The following is a 16,090-nucleotide window of genomic DNA, read 5'->3' as shown; positions in this document are numbered from 1 at the left end:
TGTGAAAGTATGTGCATCAGCAGCATTATTTTCACTCTTATTGCATGTTTTTTTTTTCATCTGTAAGCAGCAGCTGTGGCCCTTTTACTTATCTCTGCACAGCTTTCCTTTAAAATCAGTCTCAATCAGTGCATTTTTATTGAGCCTATAGAATCCCATGCGGCAAATACATTTGTTTTTTACACAAAAGGCTGAAATAGACTTATAGACTTTCCATTGTGTTAACTAGAAGGCAAGTGTAGTGAAGATTTTTTGCACAACATTACCCTGCATTTTCTACTCAGTTACTTTACTCTGCAAAGTCTACCTACAAACGCAGTTTTACTAGGATCACCAAGAACTCCAGACTGATACCCACCCATTTTTTCCACAGGTAAGTTTTAAGAAGGATAAGCTCCTGCTGTAACTGTTAGTATAAGATTATTCTTAAATTTTTACAGTTACAACACTTGATGGGTTAGTGGTCGGTAGGCTCATGCACTGGTATTTGTAATAAATTAACATCATATTTTTGTCCACTGCAGCCCAGTTTTCTCTTTTTTATCCTGGTGAGTACAATTATCCAGCAGTAGCACTTGTCATTAATAACAAAAGCACTGGCTCATCATATACCTATCTTGGCACTTTGGTAAATTTGAAAAAAAAAAATTGTACACCAGCACTAGCATCACAAACCTTTTCTGGCAACTGAGACTCCACCTCTTTCTTCAGCCTTCTTAGCAAAAAGGGACGCAACACTTTATGCAGACGGCGGATGATCAGTATAGTTTCTTCTTCATTTAAATCCACCTTTAACAGTACAAAGATTAATAAGTAGGTTTTTATATGAGGAGCATAAAAACACTAAACACAAACCACTTTTTTTTTATAAATTGCTCTTCTATAAATCTATATACCTAAACATCTTTACACCATTAAAAAAAGGATAATATTTGGCGTTGTTAGTGTAAATTCTTTCTGCTCCTCTATGTTGTGGCCTTATAAATTAAAATTTATTACTAAGTGACAGTGTACCAAGGTTTCTTTTATTGTCTGCCACTGCAACGCCGATTGGTATGGTGTAAGAAACTAAAAAGGCCAATGTTACAATTTTCTTCTCTCAGGGATTAATTCTTCCCTGCAGGTGCTCAGTGTAATATATCAGGGATCAGAACATAAGCAGCACAACCTCCTGATTGGCACATGAGGAGATTATAAGCCAAAAATGAATTATTAATGATTGTCAGTTTCTGATGTTTGCCTATTAATCAAAAACCACCAAAACAGTTGCTAGCAACATGAAATGCACAAATCTTTTCTGTTTATTTTATATGGGTTAAAATAGAAACATTGTTCACAGAGAACATATAATATATCTATATAATAAATATAATAAACTTCACATTTTAACTCCTCCCCGACATAAAAAACACAAAAAGCAACCATGCCTGATCATGTTTTGACTAAAACCTTATACTGATGTTAGGTCTTTTGTAATCATCTTATGTAAAAAACAATAATTATTACAGTTGTACCAAGATGCAATACACTAAATGGCAGACCATAATCACTTTTGGCAGGGTTGTTCATTTATACTGTTTCTGGAAATGATCACTAAAGTTTTCAGCAGCAATTATTGAGCAACTGTATTAAGCCTTTTATGACTGACTGACCAGAGTGAAGGTCAAAGTCTGAAAAAGAACACACTGGCCAGGGAAGGAAGGGTGGTCAGTGCCTGTTGATGAGTGCGATGAGTGTGAAATTCTCCCAAATGGGAAAGGGGGGGGGTCACAGACAGAAAAAATAATTACAGTGTAAATTTTTCCTGTTCCCCCTTTATTAAAAAAATAAAAAAGTTTTGCTTTCAGTTATCCTTTAAATCTGTAGTATGTTTGCATAGGATAGGGCTTTAAATGCACATAATATTTAGTGTACATTTATGTCTAACACTTTAAAATAAATTCTACCATATTCTGATCTGTAAAATAGTCCCTGTAAGTTGAAACATGCTTTGTAAAATATGTTAGAGCTCATTACCCTTTCTAAAGTCATAGCGAATGGGGCATTGAACCACTGCTCAAAGGTGCTGCAGCTTTTAAAGATGGTAGGTAACAAGAAATTCAGAAGGGCCCAAAGCTCTGGCAGTTTGTTCTGCAGTGGGGTGCCTGTTAACAAGATTCGTCTTGGAGCCACATAGTGCGTGTTCAACACCTGGGTTAACTTGCAGTGATGATTTTTCATCCGATGTCCTTCATCCACAATCATGTACTTCCATCGGATCTAAGGGTGGAAAAAAAAACAACTTGAAAGTAAGACAGCAGAGCAATGTCATTACACGGGAGTACTAAGCACTATCTGTTCTGCACAACATAACTGTATTTTTAGAGCTACAAGCCTCTAGGTTTCAGGTACATGTGCAGATAAAGGAAGCTTTGAACATGTTTGTGGCCATTACTAGCTCCCACATACAAGCTTTCTGGGTGGGATTTGCTGAATGTCAAAGGAGAAAATATCACAGGCATCATTTATCATATTACGTATCCTGTATATTTGCTACTATCTAACTGCACTAAAACTAAGGATTTTTGAAATATTTAATTATTTACCAAGCTCCCAAATATCGTAACGTTCAGATTTTGCACAAGTTCTCCTTTAAATTTATATTTGGGTCATGGCACAAGCCTCTTTTTTGCTTTGTAATTAGCTGTAAAGCTTCTGATTGAAGTGTGAAATAAACTGAATGTGAATGTGGAGTCACAGGAGTACAACTACCCAAGGGGCACTTTGTTACATCACATGAGTATAAATATCTAGAGACAAATGTACAAACTAAAGTCCGAGAATCAGCTTAATTAAATAATACATATATTTTATCTGCAACTTCCACCAAGCGTTAGCATATCAATAATTTGGACAGCTATCCACTCCACCATCCCAGGATGCAGTTGTTTCAGACTTCCTGAGCCCTTGCCAAGAACTTCAAATAAAATCATTTTAATGCACCAGTAAATCCGCCTGAACATGGATTCATGCATTAATGAGATTATAACCTCGAGTAAAGTCTATCCAAAAAAGAACAAGGTGGTACTGGGTAAACTGTATACAGCATCATGACAATGCAATCCGGAGGTGCACAATGATATTGTTATTTTTTGCTACTCATTGTGGATCAAGGCAGTATAATGCTCCCCTGATTGCACATTAGAAGAGGCTGGGCTATAAATTACACAGAAATATAACATTAGGCTATGTGAAAAGAAAATTGCTGGCTTAAAAAATGTACATTTTTTGGATATGCACATTTTTTATTGTACTGATACTTGCTTACAGCACTAGTTTGCATTGCAGCCTGTATATTACTGAAGGTCCAAATGTCTCCATGTTTATTCCAATGTTGAATGGAAAAGAGGACTTAGGGCTGAGTTTGTGCATAAATGCAGCACACTATGGTGTGAGAGGTGACATGGTGCTAAGATTTTATTGTGTGGCCCCCTACCCCCAACCGCATATAGTCGACTATACATGGTACCTGTTGGAGAAAAGCTCTACTGATTATTGTACAATGTACCAGGTAATGTCAGGGGATGTTAACCATTAAAGAGGTGTGCTGGCTGGGCTGAGATTTCTGCCTAATAGACCACTATTATAGACCACTGTTATCTCTTATAATAAGCAGCACAGTTTACAGTGCATGAAAGCTTATACACCACAACTAGATATAAATACCAGGAAAAACAGGCAGGTGGGACATTAGCAAAGTATCAGAAAATGACTTTTTTTTTTTTTAATTACAGTTGACATTCAAAAATCCAGCGACTTCCGGACCTGAGGAGTGCCGGATTTTTGAAAGTTATACTTACCTCCACACACACATACCTCCTTCCTCTAGCACAGGGGTCGGCAAACTTTTTGGACTACTAGGCCATTTCAGGATGTCAAGAAAGCACACTAGGCCAGAAGAAACAAGGTGTTCAAGGAAAGTTTTTTTCCAACCATGACTGCAAGTGAGCAGCCTCAGTCTTCTGTGGTGTAGTCTCTGTACATGTGCGCGTGGTTGGCATCCAAATGCCCCTTAAGATTCAACCACTTGAAAGTGCTGTTAGTGTTGTTGTACCACTAAACACAGGGCTTTGTTGCTGCGTTGGACGAAGAATAATTTGTAAGGCCATTCGGGGTTGAAGACACGACGTTCGAGGTCAACCTTCCGGAGACTGGTAGCTGCGCGTTGCTTCTGCTCTTTAGGCATAGTAATTGGGGTTACTGTGCAAGAACTGGATGATATCGATGATATCGTGGAAACTCGCGATAATGGGATAATTCAATTAGGCTGGATCCAACAATAAATAACTAGGGGGGCTTTAGGTCAAACTGGAATACTTGCTAGGCTGTATCCGGCCTAAAGGCCGGAGTTTGCCTACCTCTTCTTTAGCAGCACCCGCGGATATCTGGCACAGTCCAGAGAGCAGGCAGCAGGGACATATCAATGTGTATTTAGTGTTGCAAGCAAGACCTAATAGCGGTTTCTGCAGAGCAGCGCCATCAAAACATCAGTGGCCAAACAGTGTACTACAGTCCCTGTATTGAAAATGCGGTCCGTAATTCATGCCGGAAAACTGAAAGAACCGGATTATTGATGGCCGGATTTTCGATTGTCAACTGTATTTAAATCTACACCAAAGTAACAAAAAATGTTTTATCATTGTTTCATGGATATGTAATGAATTTGTTTTAATAAACAGTGGAAAAAAATCTAAGTACCTTAGCAAGGATGTGTTTATCTTTTATAATGTACTCATAGGTGGTCAACAGGACATTAAATTTACCACTCCTAAGCTGTGGCACCAGAGACCGTCTCATGGCTGGTGTTCCCTAAAATAAAACAAACAAAAAAATATCATTTAGAAGGTAACAGAGTTATACTGCTTTTCAATTGTGTATACTAAACATCTACAAGAATAGAACGTTTTGGACTGTATCCTTTTGTACTCTGCACTCTGCACTAAATATGCACAGTCATAAGAAAAAAATACACCCTTTATTGTTTTAGGTTATTAGAACAAAAACAATTATTAGGTCCAAAAATTATTTAAAGCAGAACTAAACTATACTTTATTAAAACAGGTTTCTGCAATAAAGGAAGAGTCCGGTGGTATTCTTGGTATTGTGTTAACACACACCAGAATGGTCCAGATTAGTAAACTGTTAAAACTTCTGCTTTTATAGAGGTGGTCACACTTGCCAATGGTCAATAACCAAGTGCATCTGATTAGCAGCACATGGATGCTATTTACCCTCCTAATTCTTTTGAAGGGAATTAAGGTGTACTTACTTTTTCACAGACTGTTCCTGCATTTTGACTTTTCCCTTTTTACTTCTATGTGTAAAATAGATCAGCAAGGGATGGCTTGGATGGCTTGACAATTGGATGGCTACTTTTTTACGTGATATGAGCCAGTAGAAGAGACAGAGTATGACTACTTTCTAGGGTAAACTGATTTTTTTTTTTAAATGCGTCAGTCAATATTCCACCTAAAGCTTCTATTATTTTCTTTAGGACAAATCATAATAGGGCCAATTAGACTAACTCGGTGACCTACCTTCTCCATAGATACACCTATGCAGATACAATAGGGACAGCAGATTATTGTGTAAAGAATAAAAATTAAAGAGGCATTGCTTAAGGAAATTCTCCTATTTTGATCTTTGTGTTGTATTATGTCTTAAAAGACTCTTCCATCATTTTGACCCATAAGGATACAACATTCATAGATTAAAGTGAGATTAATAGGTCTAAAAGATTCCTGGCCATGAAGGGTGAATAAGAAGTAAAAACACCATAATAGTAACCCTATAGTGTATTTGTCTTTTACATAAAAAGAGAGACAGATAAAAAGTGCCACTCTACAAATGTCACAAAGGATTCTAATCAAGAGAAAAAGGTGGAAATCACAGCAGATAGCTATAACCATCATCACCTAAGCTGAGCATGACAAGTGAGGGATGTGTGACATTTCTGAGAAGCAGGTGGGCATCCTCAAGCATAGATCCAATCAAGCAAACATGGAAAATGGCACGCAACAGATATATTACTGCACTCATCAAACTATATTGGATATGATGATGAACAATTTTGTGCGGCGTCTTTCCATCTGAAAGTAATTAGTCTTTATTGCAGCACTCTCTTTAGAATGATTAGCTTGGGCTGCAGTTAACAGTAATGTTCTGCAGCATCTTAAGGAAGAAAATCTATGAAAAGGAGTTACGCAGACAAGATCCCTCATTTCTAAACAAACACTAGATACCTTGTATGCGATTTTCACCACTGAGGGAGCCCATTTATCAAACTCATACTGCCAGTTGGATAATGTCCTAAGGAAGAATAATAATACAGTTAAAACAAAATGGAGATCATTGCAATTTTCTACAAGAAACAATTCATGTCAGCAATGTGAAAGGCATTCTGGAATATCAAATGAAAATCCCAGAGTTATCTGATGGATCAAAATGCCTAAATACTGCAGTTCTTTCTGTGATATGTCTGCTGCAAAAATAATAAGCAGATTTCAACAAATAAAGTCTCATAATTTGCACAGCCTCCACAGACTGTAAAACTGTAGATTGCCAGCTCAAGATCATAAAAATATATTTCTACACATGTTTAACCTTGGCTTATGCCATGAACTTTAAAGACCCCTCACCATAGTTCTACTTTAATTATAAGCTTGCCCCTACGATCCTAATTGTTTTGAATATGAAAGTGCTCCTTGTTTGGGAGAAAGGATGAGTGGCAAGTAGGCAAATGTCTATAAGGAAATGGGATAGGGAGAACAATCAGTTCTGTTTGGCAATATTCCAAAACCAGATCCCACAAGAATATTTCAGCTTTAAAGAAGTCCATCAGGAAGCAGGATTTATATTTAAACTATCCACCCATAGGATGATGCATACCATGTTTTAAAAACAAGATAATGAGATAATATGCATCAAGATGTATATATAATAATATGCACCAAGATGTATATATAATATTATGCACCAAGATGTATATATAATAATATGCACCAAGATGTATATATAATATTATGCACCAAGATGTATATATAATAATATGCACCAAGATGTATGTATTAAATGTACTATACAGCATCTCTGAAGCAAACATCTCACTGAATACTTCATATAATTGTACATTTGTGTTTGCTAGCAGCACAAAAAAGAAAAAAACATAGTTTTATGTTTCACTAACATATAGTTAGCTATCTTGTGATAGTTTTATTTTTGGATTTTGTACAGCATTATGAGATGTAAGCATTAATGGCTTCCAGGTAAGGTACATTAAATCAACCAAATATAACAGATTCTACTTAATACTGACTTATTAAAGCTCTCCAAGACTGGAGAAGATAGACTATCGTAAGAGAACCTGAGTGATCTAGCAAAACTGACATTATTTTAAAAAAAAATCATTAGCTATTAAATTACACTCCCCCCCACACACACCTTAAGGACTAACTAAGTGTCACAGGCTAAAAGACATAAAGGCATTCAAAACTAAAACTATGCAGTAATGAGAAATCTACTAAAGGAAACAAATGTTCTACTTACGAGAGTGGAACAATAATGAGATAGGGACCATTAAGCCTCTTGTGCTCCATCAGATACGTTATGAGCGCAATAGTCTGAATTGTCTTTCCAAGCCCCATTTCATCAGCTAGAATTCCATTTAAATTGTTGTTATATAGAGAAACCATCCATTCCAAACCTTGGATCTGAAATTGTAAAGCAAAAATGGATACAACTCTGTAAAAGCACTTTCAACAAGAATAACTTAATGGTGAAAGGTGTGTCATGTCTGCTGGAGTACAGGTTATGATTTGGACCTTTGTGGGCATACAGATGGTATTGTGATATATGGTAGAGACAGTGGACCTGACTTATTAAAGCTATCCAAGACTGGAGAAGATAAACTATCGTAAGAGAACCTGAGTGATCTAGCAAAACTGAAATTATTTTAATAAAATCATTAGCTATTAGTTTACAAATGTTTTTAATCCTGGACTAGATGTATTCCAGGTTTGCTGGATCACCCAAGTTCTCTTATAATATTCTATCTCCTCCAGACTGGCAGCTTTAAATAATCAGGCCCAGCATATGAAGATATTTCTTACAACTAAAAGTATGTACAGGGATAATATGGGAACATTCTGTTCCGGGGATTTGATTAGACTGTTTTGAATGCCAGGAGGGACTTTCTTTCTTCATAGAAAATTGGCAACAGTTGTTCTGTATTCTTTAAAATCAAAACTGCTCATGGTGGTAGAAGAATGAACTTCTTTAACATTTCATTTTTTGTTAGTTCTATATTGCAGATATATTTTACATTTACATACCATATGCTGTTAACCTCTTATTAATACTGTTTTGTATCCTATTGTAAACATTGTAAAAAGGAGACAAAATATAATCTAGTTCCACAGCATACCAACAAGGAAACTGCAGTTTATTACAGGACAATCATTTTGAAAAGGTATTTTAAGGCATAATAAATGTATCCTTATTATGTTGTTTCACACTCATGGGGGTGTATTCCCCTGTGAGTTCGACCAAGATTCACCCTTAAATTTGTTTAGAATATATAGAATTTACTAGTTAGAATTGTACCTGATATGCACTTTCGATAATTGACCACTAGGTGGCAGAACGAGTCATTGTTTTATTATAAATTGAAGGAGAAAAGTAGAGTAATTCAAGCTGCTGTCAATGAACTCCCAGCCAAATTTACAGGGAAATCATTTATAAAAACACCCCATAGTATGTATTTTCAGATTACGGATTCATATAATAGTGACAAACTTTACAGGGCTTTACAAATAAAGCAGAGACGTGGGGCAAATTCCACATCACAAATCATGCACTACTGACTACTTTTTAAATTGAAAGTTACAGAGCTGCCAGATTAATTCCTACTACTCATGGTAAGCATACAAATCATAGCCCTGGAACAACTAAGCAATTCAAGGTTTCTGACTTCATTGACTGAACACTGGTTCCATCAAAAATGAGGATGACAGCCCTGAAGCTTGGTTAAGGTGTCTTTACCCTACTATTAGATAACTTCCAGGCCCTCAATATAAATACAATACAGCATACAAAATCCATGCATACAACATCCTTGGTGGAAAAAAAATCCACCAATCATTTCATAAATGACCTTGTAGGCTCCCTCTGACGGGTATGTTGGTAGGAGTTCAATCAACATGATAAGCCACCCTATATGTCCACTAAAGCCTTGCTTAAATTTGAACTTTGATTTTTGTAAACATTGCAAGCTGCTCAGGCAGAATCTGAGCTTTGTCATTTCTTTTACAGCAAGGTTTTACATTTGCAAAATAGAAGAAAAGTAGAGCTGCTGATTATTGTGACCACTTCAAGACTTCAAGTTTCATATTCCCAAAGATTAAAGATTTAGTATGGTTAGCAGCTATATAAGGTTAGAGTTCCGAAACAGACTGCCAGGCTTCTGGTTATAGACTTTCAGTAAAAGAAACAGGAGTGCTTAAGAGCAGACTATAAACTGTACAATTACAAATAACACAGAAGAATAAAAACAGAAAATAAAGTTTTTTTTAAAAACAAACTCATGTTTGTAAAGAGATTTTAGGGTTTATAAATGCCCATTTTTTCAATTTAGAATGCTTAGTGTTTTGAACAGCAACATAATAAGAACAGGTGGAGAAAATAAAATTTAAATACCTGGTATTGTTTAAGGGAGCCATTGACAAGAAGAGAGGATTGTTTTTCCACTCTCTCTGTAATGGCATGAGCCACTCCATAGTAAGACTGAGACTGTTGTGCATCTGTCTGCATACTATATTCATCATCCACATCCTGTTTTGCAGTCCTAAGGCATAGCAGAACAAATCATTACTTTTTCACTTTAGAGCTAGACATCGGATTTAACATTTTCTTTCCAATAAAAAAACACAGAGTACAACAAATACTCATAATGAACGCATTTACCTTACCATTAAAACACAACTAAAAAATTCTATTTTATCTGAAAAAAAGTAAAAACAAAAATGTTTTTTTACCTTTCCTAAATTAATTAATTAAAGGAGCTTTTGTAATTCACATGCTTCCCCTTCTCAGTCACTACAGCTGACAGTGGAAGTTTTGTCTAACCAGAAAACAGTGGCCAGGCGCTGACTGACAAACTAAAAGGCTTCTCCAGTGACAATACCCATGCCATGCTCTACAGGCAGTGTACATGAAAGTGGCAACTCTGCTCTGAATTCAGGAGCAGTGCAGCATCAAACTACCACCATGGTGGACTTAACGGACAGCCTCCATAGGTAATTGTGCATGTGGAATTATATTTAGGTGCTGTATTGAGTGCAGAGCTGCTGTATTGAGTGTATTTTTACCTGCCTGGAATTTAGCTTAAAATTATTTCACAGAAAAAAAATAAAAAGGGGTTACATCATTTTTTGTATTTCTGCAGATACAATTATCAATCAGTAACTAACCCAATATTGGTGAAAGGAGGCAGAAAAAAAAATCTAGCAACCTGCTAACAGATCACTTAGAAGATGAAACCTGAAACCATGGACAGTGTCAATTAATTAAACTAGAAAAGGCTAATTTTGCAGTAGTTTTCAGTATTTTAGAAAGAACAGCTGGCATAGACAGCATGCAAAAAAAACTCCCATGGGATTATCTGGGACATACTCAATGATGTGCTTAGCACTTTGTTCTGCTACTTCCTCGGTGTTCGAAACAGAGACTTTCTTTTCATCTGACTCCAATCTGCTAGATTCTTCGTCATCATCCTAAGTGTTAAAAAATAAAGTATATATTAGAGACATATGATACTTAGGCCTTCCACATTAACTCTTATTAACATATCTAAAAAATTGCAAAACTTGCAAAATCATGTGCACATTTGTGTGGTTGTAATTGATGTGTGATTAGTCATCCATAGTCATCTTCTATATGTGCTGATTAGCTGCAGCTGCACTTGGTGTCTCTGCCATGACAAATAGTTACCGAAGCACGAGGTGTCAAAAAGCAGAGCAGCTGTAAGAAGATCCATGACATGTACATGTATAAATTACTAAATAATACAGCTGCAAAAATAAAACTTGTGTCTACATTTATTAACAGCTCTCCTACTAACTCCAATCAACATTTGTAACTCCATTTAGCATAATCCCAGCACCCAGCCAACCCCATTAATGAGCAAACCATCATGTTTCTTTCCGCTGACAATGTGCTATTAGTGCCCACAAGTCAATGACAATATTTTAACTAGGTAACAATTTATTGTCATTTGGTAGGGCAGAGAAAGAGTCTACATCCTGTGATCCCCCACTGGCTCCCCGGCTGGTTCCCTTGCCAGTTGTTCTAGCACTTCCAGAGCAGCGCAGGTTTTTAAAGAACCATCTTCTGCACATATATCAGATGGCGGCAGTCAGCGGTACTAGTATTCATTCATTACTAGTATTCATTCATTACGGGGCTGCTGCAGGGAGACACTACTGGGCTATTTATTTGCTATGGGGCTGCTGCAGGGGGGACCCTACATGCAGTGTCTCCCAAAGAGGTAGCGGTTCCTGGCTTTAACTGTAAACTGTAAATGCACTGCAACCTCACCGCCAGTGTGAATGTAGCCTTAAGAACAAGAAATCTCTAAAATGCCCATTGTCTGGTTGATTTGCTTGCATTTTGGTTTTATTACTGAAAGCCAATGGGTCAGCCATATCTGCAGGGTGACTACACAGGATAAGTATGTACCATAATCAGCAAGTATGCTGTGCATATTTACAGATTATGGCAGAAGCTCACAATACACAACATATTGTAGACTCTGCCCTGCCCAGCTGTCTTTTGCTAAACTAATCAAATCCTCCCACACTGTCCTCATCTCCACAACATAGATAATTAATATGTAGTCCAAGATAATTATAAGGGTCTATTGGGCCATTTTAGAGAACATAGAAAGTGTGCACAGGACAGCTCTCGGAAGAACAAATAGTCCCTATTAGGAATGGCTTTTATGACTGGAGTATAAATGGATCAAAGCTATCCAAAAGAATATCAAGAGGACATCAGGTGACACAAACTATTTACCGATTTCTATGGTCAGCTATAAAAAGACCATCAGACAGACATGACTATAGAGCATCCCTCTCTGAAACTCTTTGGTCATTGGCTGAGTACCTAATAAATAAATCTAATAAACAAAACTTTTCTGAAGTTATAAATATTGTATTGCAGGGTCTGGACCTAAATGCTGACTAGACCAGTGGACACCAACCTTTTCAGACCCACGGACCACTACATTTACAGGCTCCAGACCGTGTATGCACGGGGAGCCGGGTGTCACTCAAAGGGGAAGAAACTTCCCCCATAGTGACGTCATTTTGCCGGGACCTGCCCGTGAGGGAAGAGTGGACGGGTTGTGTCTCTGGACACAACTCTCATTGGTGAATTAGACATTGGTGAATAGTTTGTGTCACCTGATGTTCTCTTGATATTCCTTTGAGGAGGTGTGGGAGGATTTGACTAGTTTAGCAAAAAACAGCTGGGCAGGGCAGAGTCTACAAAATGTTGTGTATTGTGAGCTTCTGCCATAATCTGTAAATATGCACAACATACTTGCTGATTATGGCACATACTTATCCTGTGTAGTCGCTCTGCAGATATGGCTGACCCATTGGCTTCCCTAAGCCTGTGATCCGTACAGTGGACATGGTCTGTGGCACTGGCCAGAGACACGGACCACCAAAATGTTGGCGACCACTGGACTGGACTGTAACAACACACAGTTAAATCTAAACCTACACAAACATGTAGGATTCTCAACCATAGGATTCATTGTTACGGGGCCTAAAAGTAAAGAAGAATAACATATATGACAAACATACCTCCTCTTCATATTCAGAGCTACTTCCTTCACTGTCAGATCTAGGAGCAACTTCATATCTATATCACACGGGAAGAAAAAAAAAGTCTGTATTATACTAATGAGTGTGAAAGAAAGGACATTTTAAAATATGCTGCTTTGGTATTTATCAATAAAAAAGTAATATGACAAGCCTAGAAAAAAACATGCTGAAACCAGAGAAATACAAGTTTGCAAAATAAGAAAAAAAGATGAAGTGCACTGCTAGAAAAGGCTCATCAACTTACCCTGGGTTCATCTCCAGCCATGTCTCAAGCTGACTGGCTTTAGGTGCATCTGGAGCATGGAGCACTTTCCCTGTCTCTGTGTGAATAACCTTTACAGGCAGGTCGCTCATCTGACTGCTCTCATCTATAAGCTAAGAATACACAAATCAAACTGTCATTTCTAATAAAAAAAAAAAAAAACACATACAGTGTATACTGTATATAAGAAATCAGTCAGGAAACACGTTATATAGTATGTGTATATTACCAAACATCCATATTCTTCATAACATAATTAAAATTGAATATTTATTATTGTTCATCATACATGGGCACCAGTCCAAGCTTTGGGGATTTGACCCTGGAAATACAACCTTCAATTCCTAATATTTATTGTATGAAATGTTCTGTCTGAAATAGATGTATTTCCATACAATAGGGTGTCCTAATAAAATGCACACTTAGAGTCACAGTTATCAAATTTCAAATAGGATTGAAATTATTTTGGAGATAATTATCACAATTGATAATAAAAAAAATTAATTAATCGAACCATTAGTTTAAATATAGTATAACTGTTGACTACTTTCCAAGACTGCACAATGCAGTTTTTAAAAATCAATAGGTTGGACAAAAAATAACATATATTGAAAATATTGTATTATAAACTGTATTTTGCTTCAACAATGCTGGTAATATTCTATTGGAGATTACATAACTAGTTAAAAAATATGAAGTGCAAAATTTAATAGCTTGATAGCTTTAAAAATACAAACATTCCTACCATACTAAAGCTACCAACTGATTCAAAATCAAACATGTTTCTTTCTATAATACAACCAGAGATGACAGCAAAAATAATTGTAATTTAGGCTATTTTAATGGAATAGATGTTTACAAATACAATATACTGGCAAGGACACAAATAAAGCATACCTCTCCATCAGGGCCAAGGCCAGATCCCATCCCTTCTGCAGTCTCTTCAACCTTCTGTTACAAAAAACAATGCTGTCAATGGTCAATTCATAGGACATCTACCGACTTAATCTAAAGTAAGGTTCAGCTGATAGCCCAAACTTTTAACTCTATTTTGCAAGGATTGAAAATTATAAACTAGGGGTTAAATGTGCAACACCAAAACACTTTATATATTGCATTATCACTCAGTTAATGCAATATAGCGGGTAAACAAAGGGGTGGGGGGGTGGGGGGGATAACGGTCCTATGCGCCCTGGGTATACATCCCAACCCTGTGCAAATAAAAGGTAAAAGAATTTATTACAAACAGTAATGTTTTGCTGACTGTTAGTAAAATGTGCTAAGCTCTGCAGGCCAGACAGAGTAGACATTTAAAACATTATAAATAGTTGCCAAATGCCACAGACTATGGGCTGCAGTAAATTGCAGGTAGATCTGAGGAGCTGATCTATGGACACCACAAAATTTAGAAGTTGCTGCACTTCTAGTTTAGTGACAATGAAGGGCAAAAGGGCGGGAGTGGTTATTTTCCCATCTGAGAGTCATGGGTAGCAATGGTTCTTACTATTCCCTAGTCTAATCTTTAATGTGTATATAAACAATTTTTTTATTATTGAAAAGATTCTTGTTAAAAAAATCCCCAGGGTAGCAAAGGTTTGCAGGCAGAAACTGGTATCTGAATCTTGCTCCTGAAAAATATGTGGCAAGCCATGAGTTTTCTGTTGCTTGCAACCCTAAGAAGCTGAAAAATGTGTCGATAAGGCCACAGAGCTAAAGCAGCTTGCAGATAAAGCAGCAGGATCAGCCGGGTCTTGTGGACAATTCTGTGGATCTGAAGCATGTTGGATCCCAAACTTATTAAATGGCACTTAGGAAACCTAATGTCAGACAAGCTGTGCCTTGCAAATACCACAGCCAAGTAACTTTGCTGCAGACAAAGTGTCAGAACATTAGCATCAAGTCAACAGAGCCACAAAGAAACAAGTGGGGCTAATAAAGCTGTAAAATTGCTGCACTTCATGTGGGCTGATTTACTAAAGGAGTCAAATGTCTCTACTTGAAATGAATATTCACACAATTTTAGGTAAAGATTGTGAACTACATTAACAAATTAGCCTCGAATGAATGGTTCATTTGTGGAACACATTTAAAAAAATCCCAGAAGGACCTGAGAATCAATACTCTAAAATAAATGTGCCATTGTATTTCAGCTATATTATAATTAATACATGTTTTACTGCAGTGTCCAGCCTGCATTCATACTTGCCTTCTTTCTTCTCCTCTTCTTTTTCTCTTTGGCAGCTTGCGCTTTTTTGTGCTCCCACACCAAGCTGGTAAGGTTTGCAACATACTCATCAGTTTGTTGAAGCAGATAGGCCAGACGGCGATCTTTTTTCTGATCAATCAGTTTCCTGTATCCTTCTTCATCTTCAGCCTGGTAAAGAAAAAAAAAAGATGATCCTTGTAATCATTTGACAAACTCAAAAAAAAAATGCATTATGAGGGTGATTGAACAGGCTCTGCCCCGGGTACAAAAGACAGCTTAGGTTCAGATCTCAGCAAAGTTCATTTTACCAAATAAACCGCTGAAACTGTCATCCACTTATTTAATCTATCCCAGCTATTCGATTCTTGTACAGAAAAACGTTTCTGATTCTTTCCGCAGTTATGACTCCATCTCATCTATGTAATAAACAATCTATGCAATCAAACCTAAATATTGCACTGTAGATGATGTTTCAGTTTGGAGAAAAGAAAGAAGTACCGTATTTTCCGGTGTATAAGGCGACTGGGCGTATAAGACGATCCCCCACTCTAACCAATCATTTGGGGGTCGTGTTATATGCCCAGTATTGTACTGTTCCTTCTGCCTGTCAGATCTCACTATTGTGTGAGAACTGAGAGGCAGAAAGAACTGTACACTACTAGTTCTAAGTAATGAATGGGCACGTTCCTTTAATGA

The 16,090-nt window shown here is 37.0% G+C and overlaps 1 protein-coding gene across 6 annotated transcripts in view; it reads right to left on the bottom strand.

Annotated features, from left to right (window-relative positions):
- Positions 1 to 16,090, bottom strand: part of SMARCA2 (SWI/SNF related BAF chromatin remodeling complex subunit ATPase 2) — a 104,317-nt gene that overhangs the window by 42,879 nt on the left and 45,348 nt on the right. For all 6 annotated transcript variants that reach the window (XM_072404200.1, XM_072404199.1, XM_072404203.1 and 3 more), the window contains exons 10-20: positions 15,395 to 15,562; positions 14,086 to 14,139; positions 13,171 to 13,301; positions 12,906 to 12,963; positions 10,708 to 10,808; positions 9,733 to 9,880; positions 7,585 to 7,748; positions 6,282 to 6,348; positions 4,738 to 4,848; positions 2,017 to 2,259; positions 676 to 789 (exon numbers count right to left, since the gene is read on the bottom strand). In XM_072404200.1, coding sequence (XP_072260301.1) covers positions 676 to 789; positions 2,017 to 2,259; positions 4,738 to 4,848; positions 6,282 to 6,348; positions 7,585 to 7,748; positions 9,733 to 9,880; positions 10,708 to 10,808; positions 12,906 to 12,963; positions 13,171 to 13,301; positions 14,086 to 14,139; positions 15,395 to 15,562 — 1,359 coding nt within the window. The remainder of the gene's footprint in view (positions 1 to 675; positions 790 to 2,016; positions 2,260 to 4,737; positions 4,849 to 6,281; positions 6,349 to 7,584; positions 7,749 to 9,732; positions 9,881 to 10,707; positions 10,809 to 12,905; positions 12,964 to 13,170; positions 13,302 to 14,085; positions 14,140 to 15,394; positions 15,563 to 16,090) is intronic.

The sequence above is a fragment of the Pyxicephalus adspersus genome, chromosome 3 (assembly GCF_032062135.1).
Source record: "Pyxicephalus adspersus chromosome 3, UCB_Pads_2.0, whole genome shotgun sequence".
Classification (NCBI taxonomy): Eukaryota; Metazoa; Chordata; class Amphibia; order Anura; family Pyxicephalidae; genus Pyxicephalus; species Pyxicephalus adspersus.
Note: the sequence above shows the minus strand (reverse complement) of the source record. Positions and strands in the feature narration are given on the sequence as shown.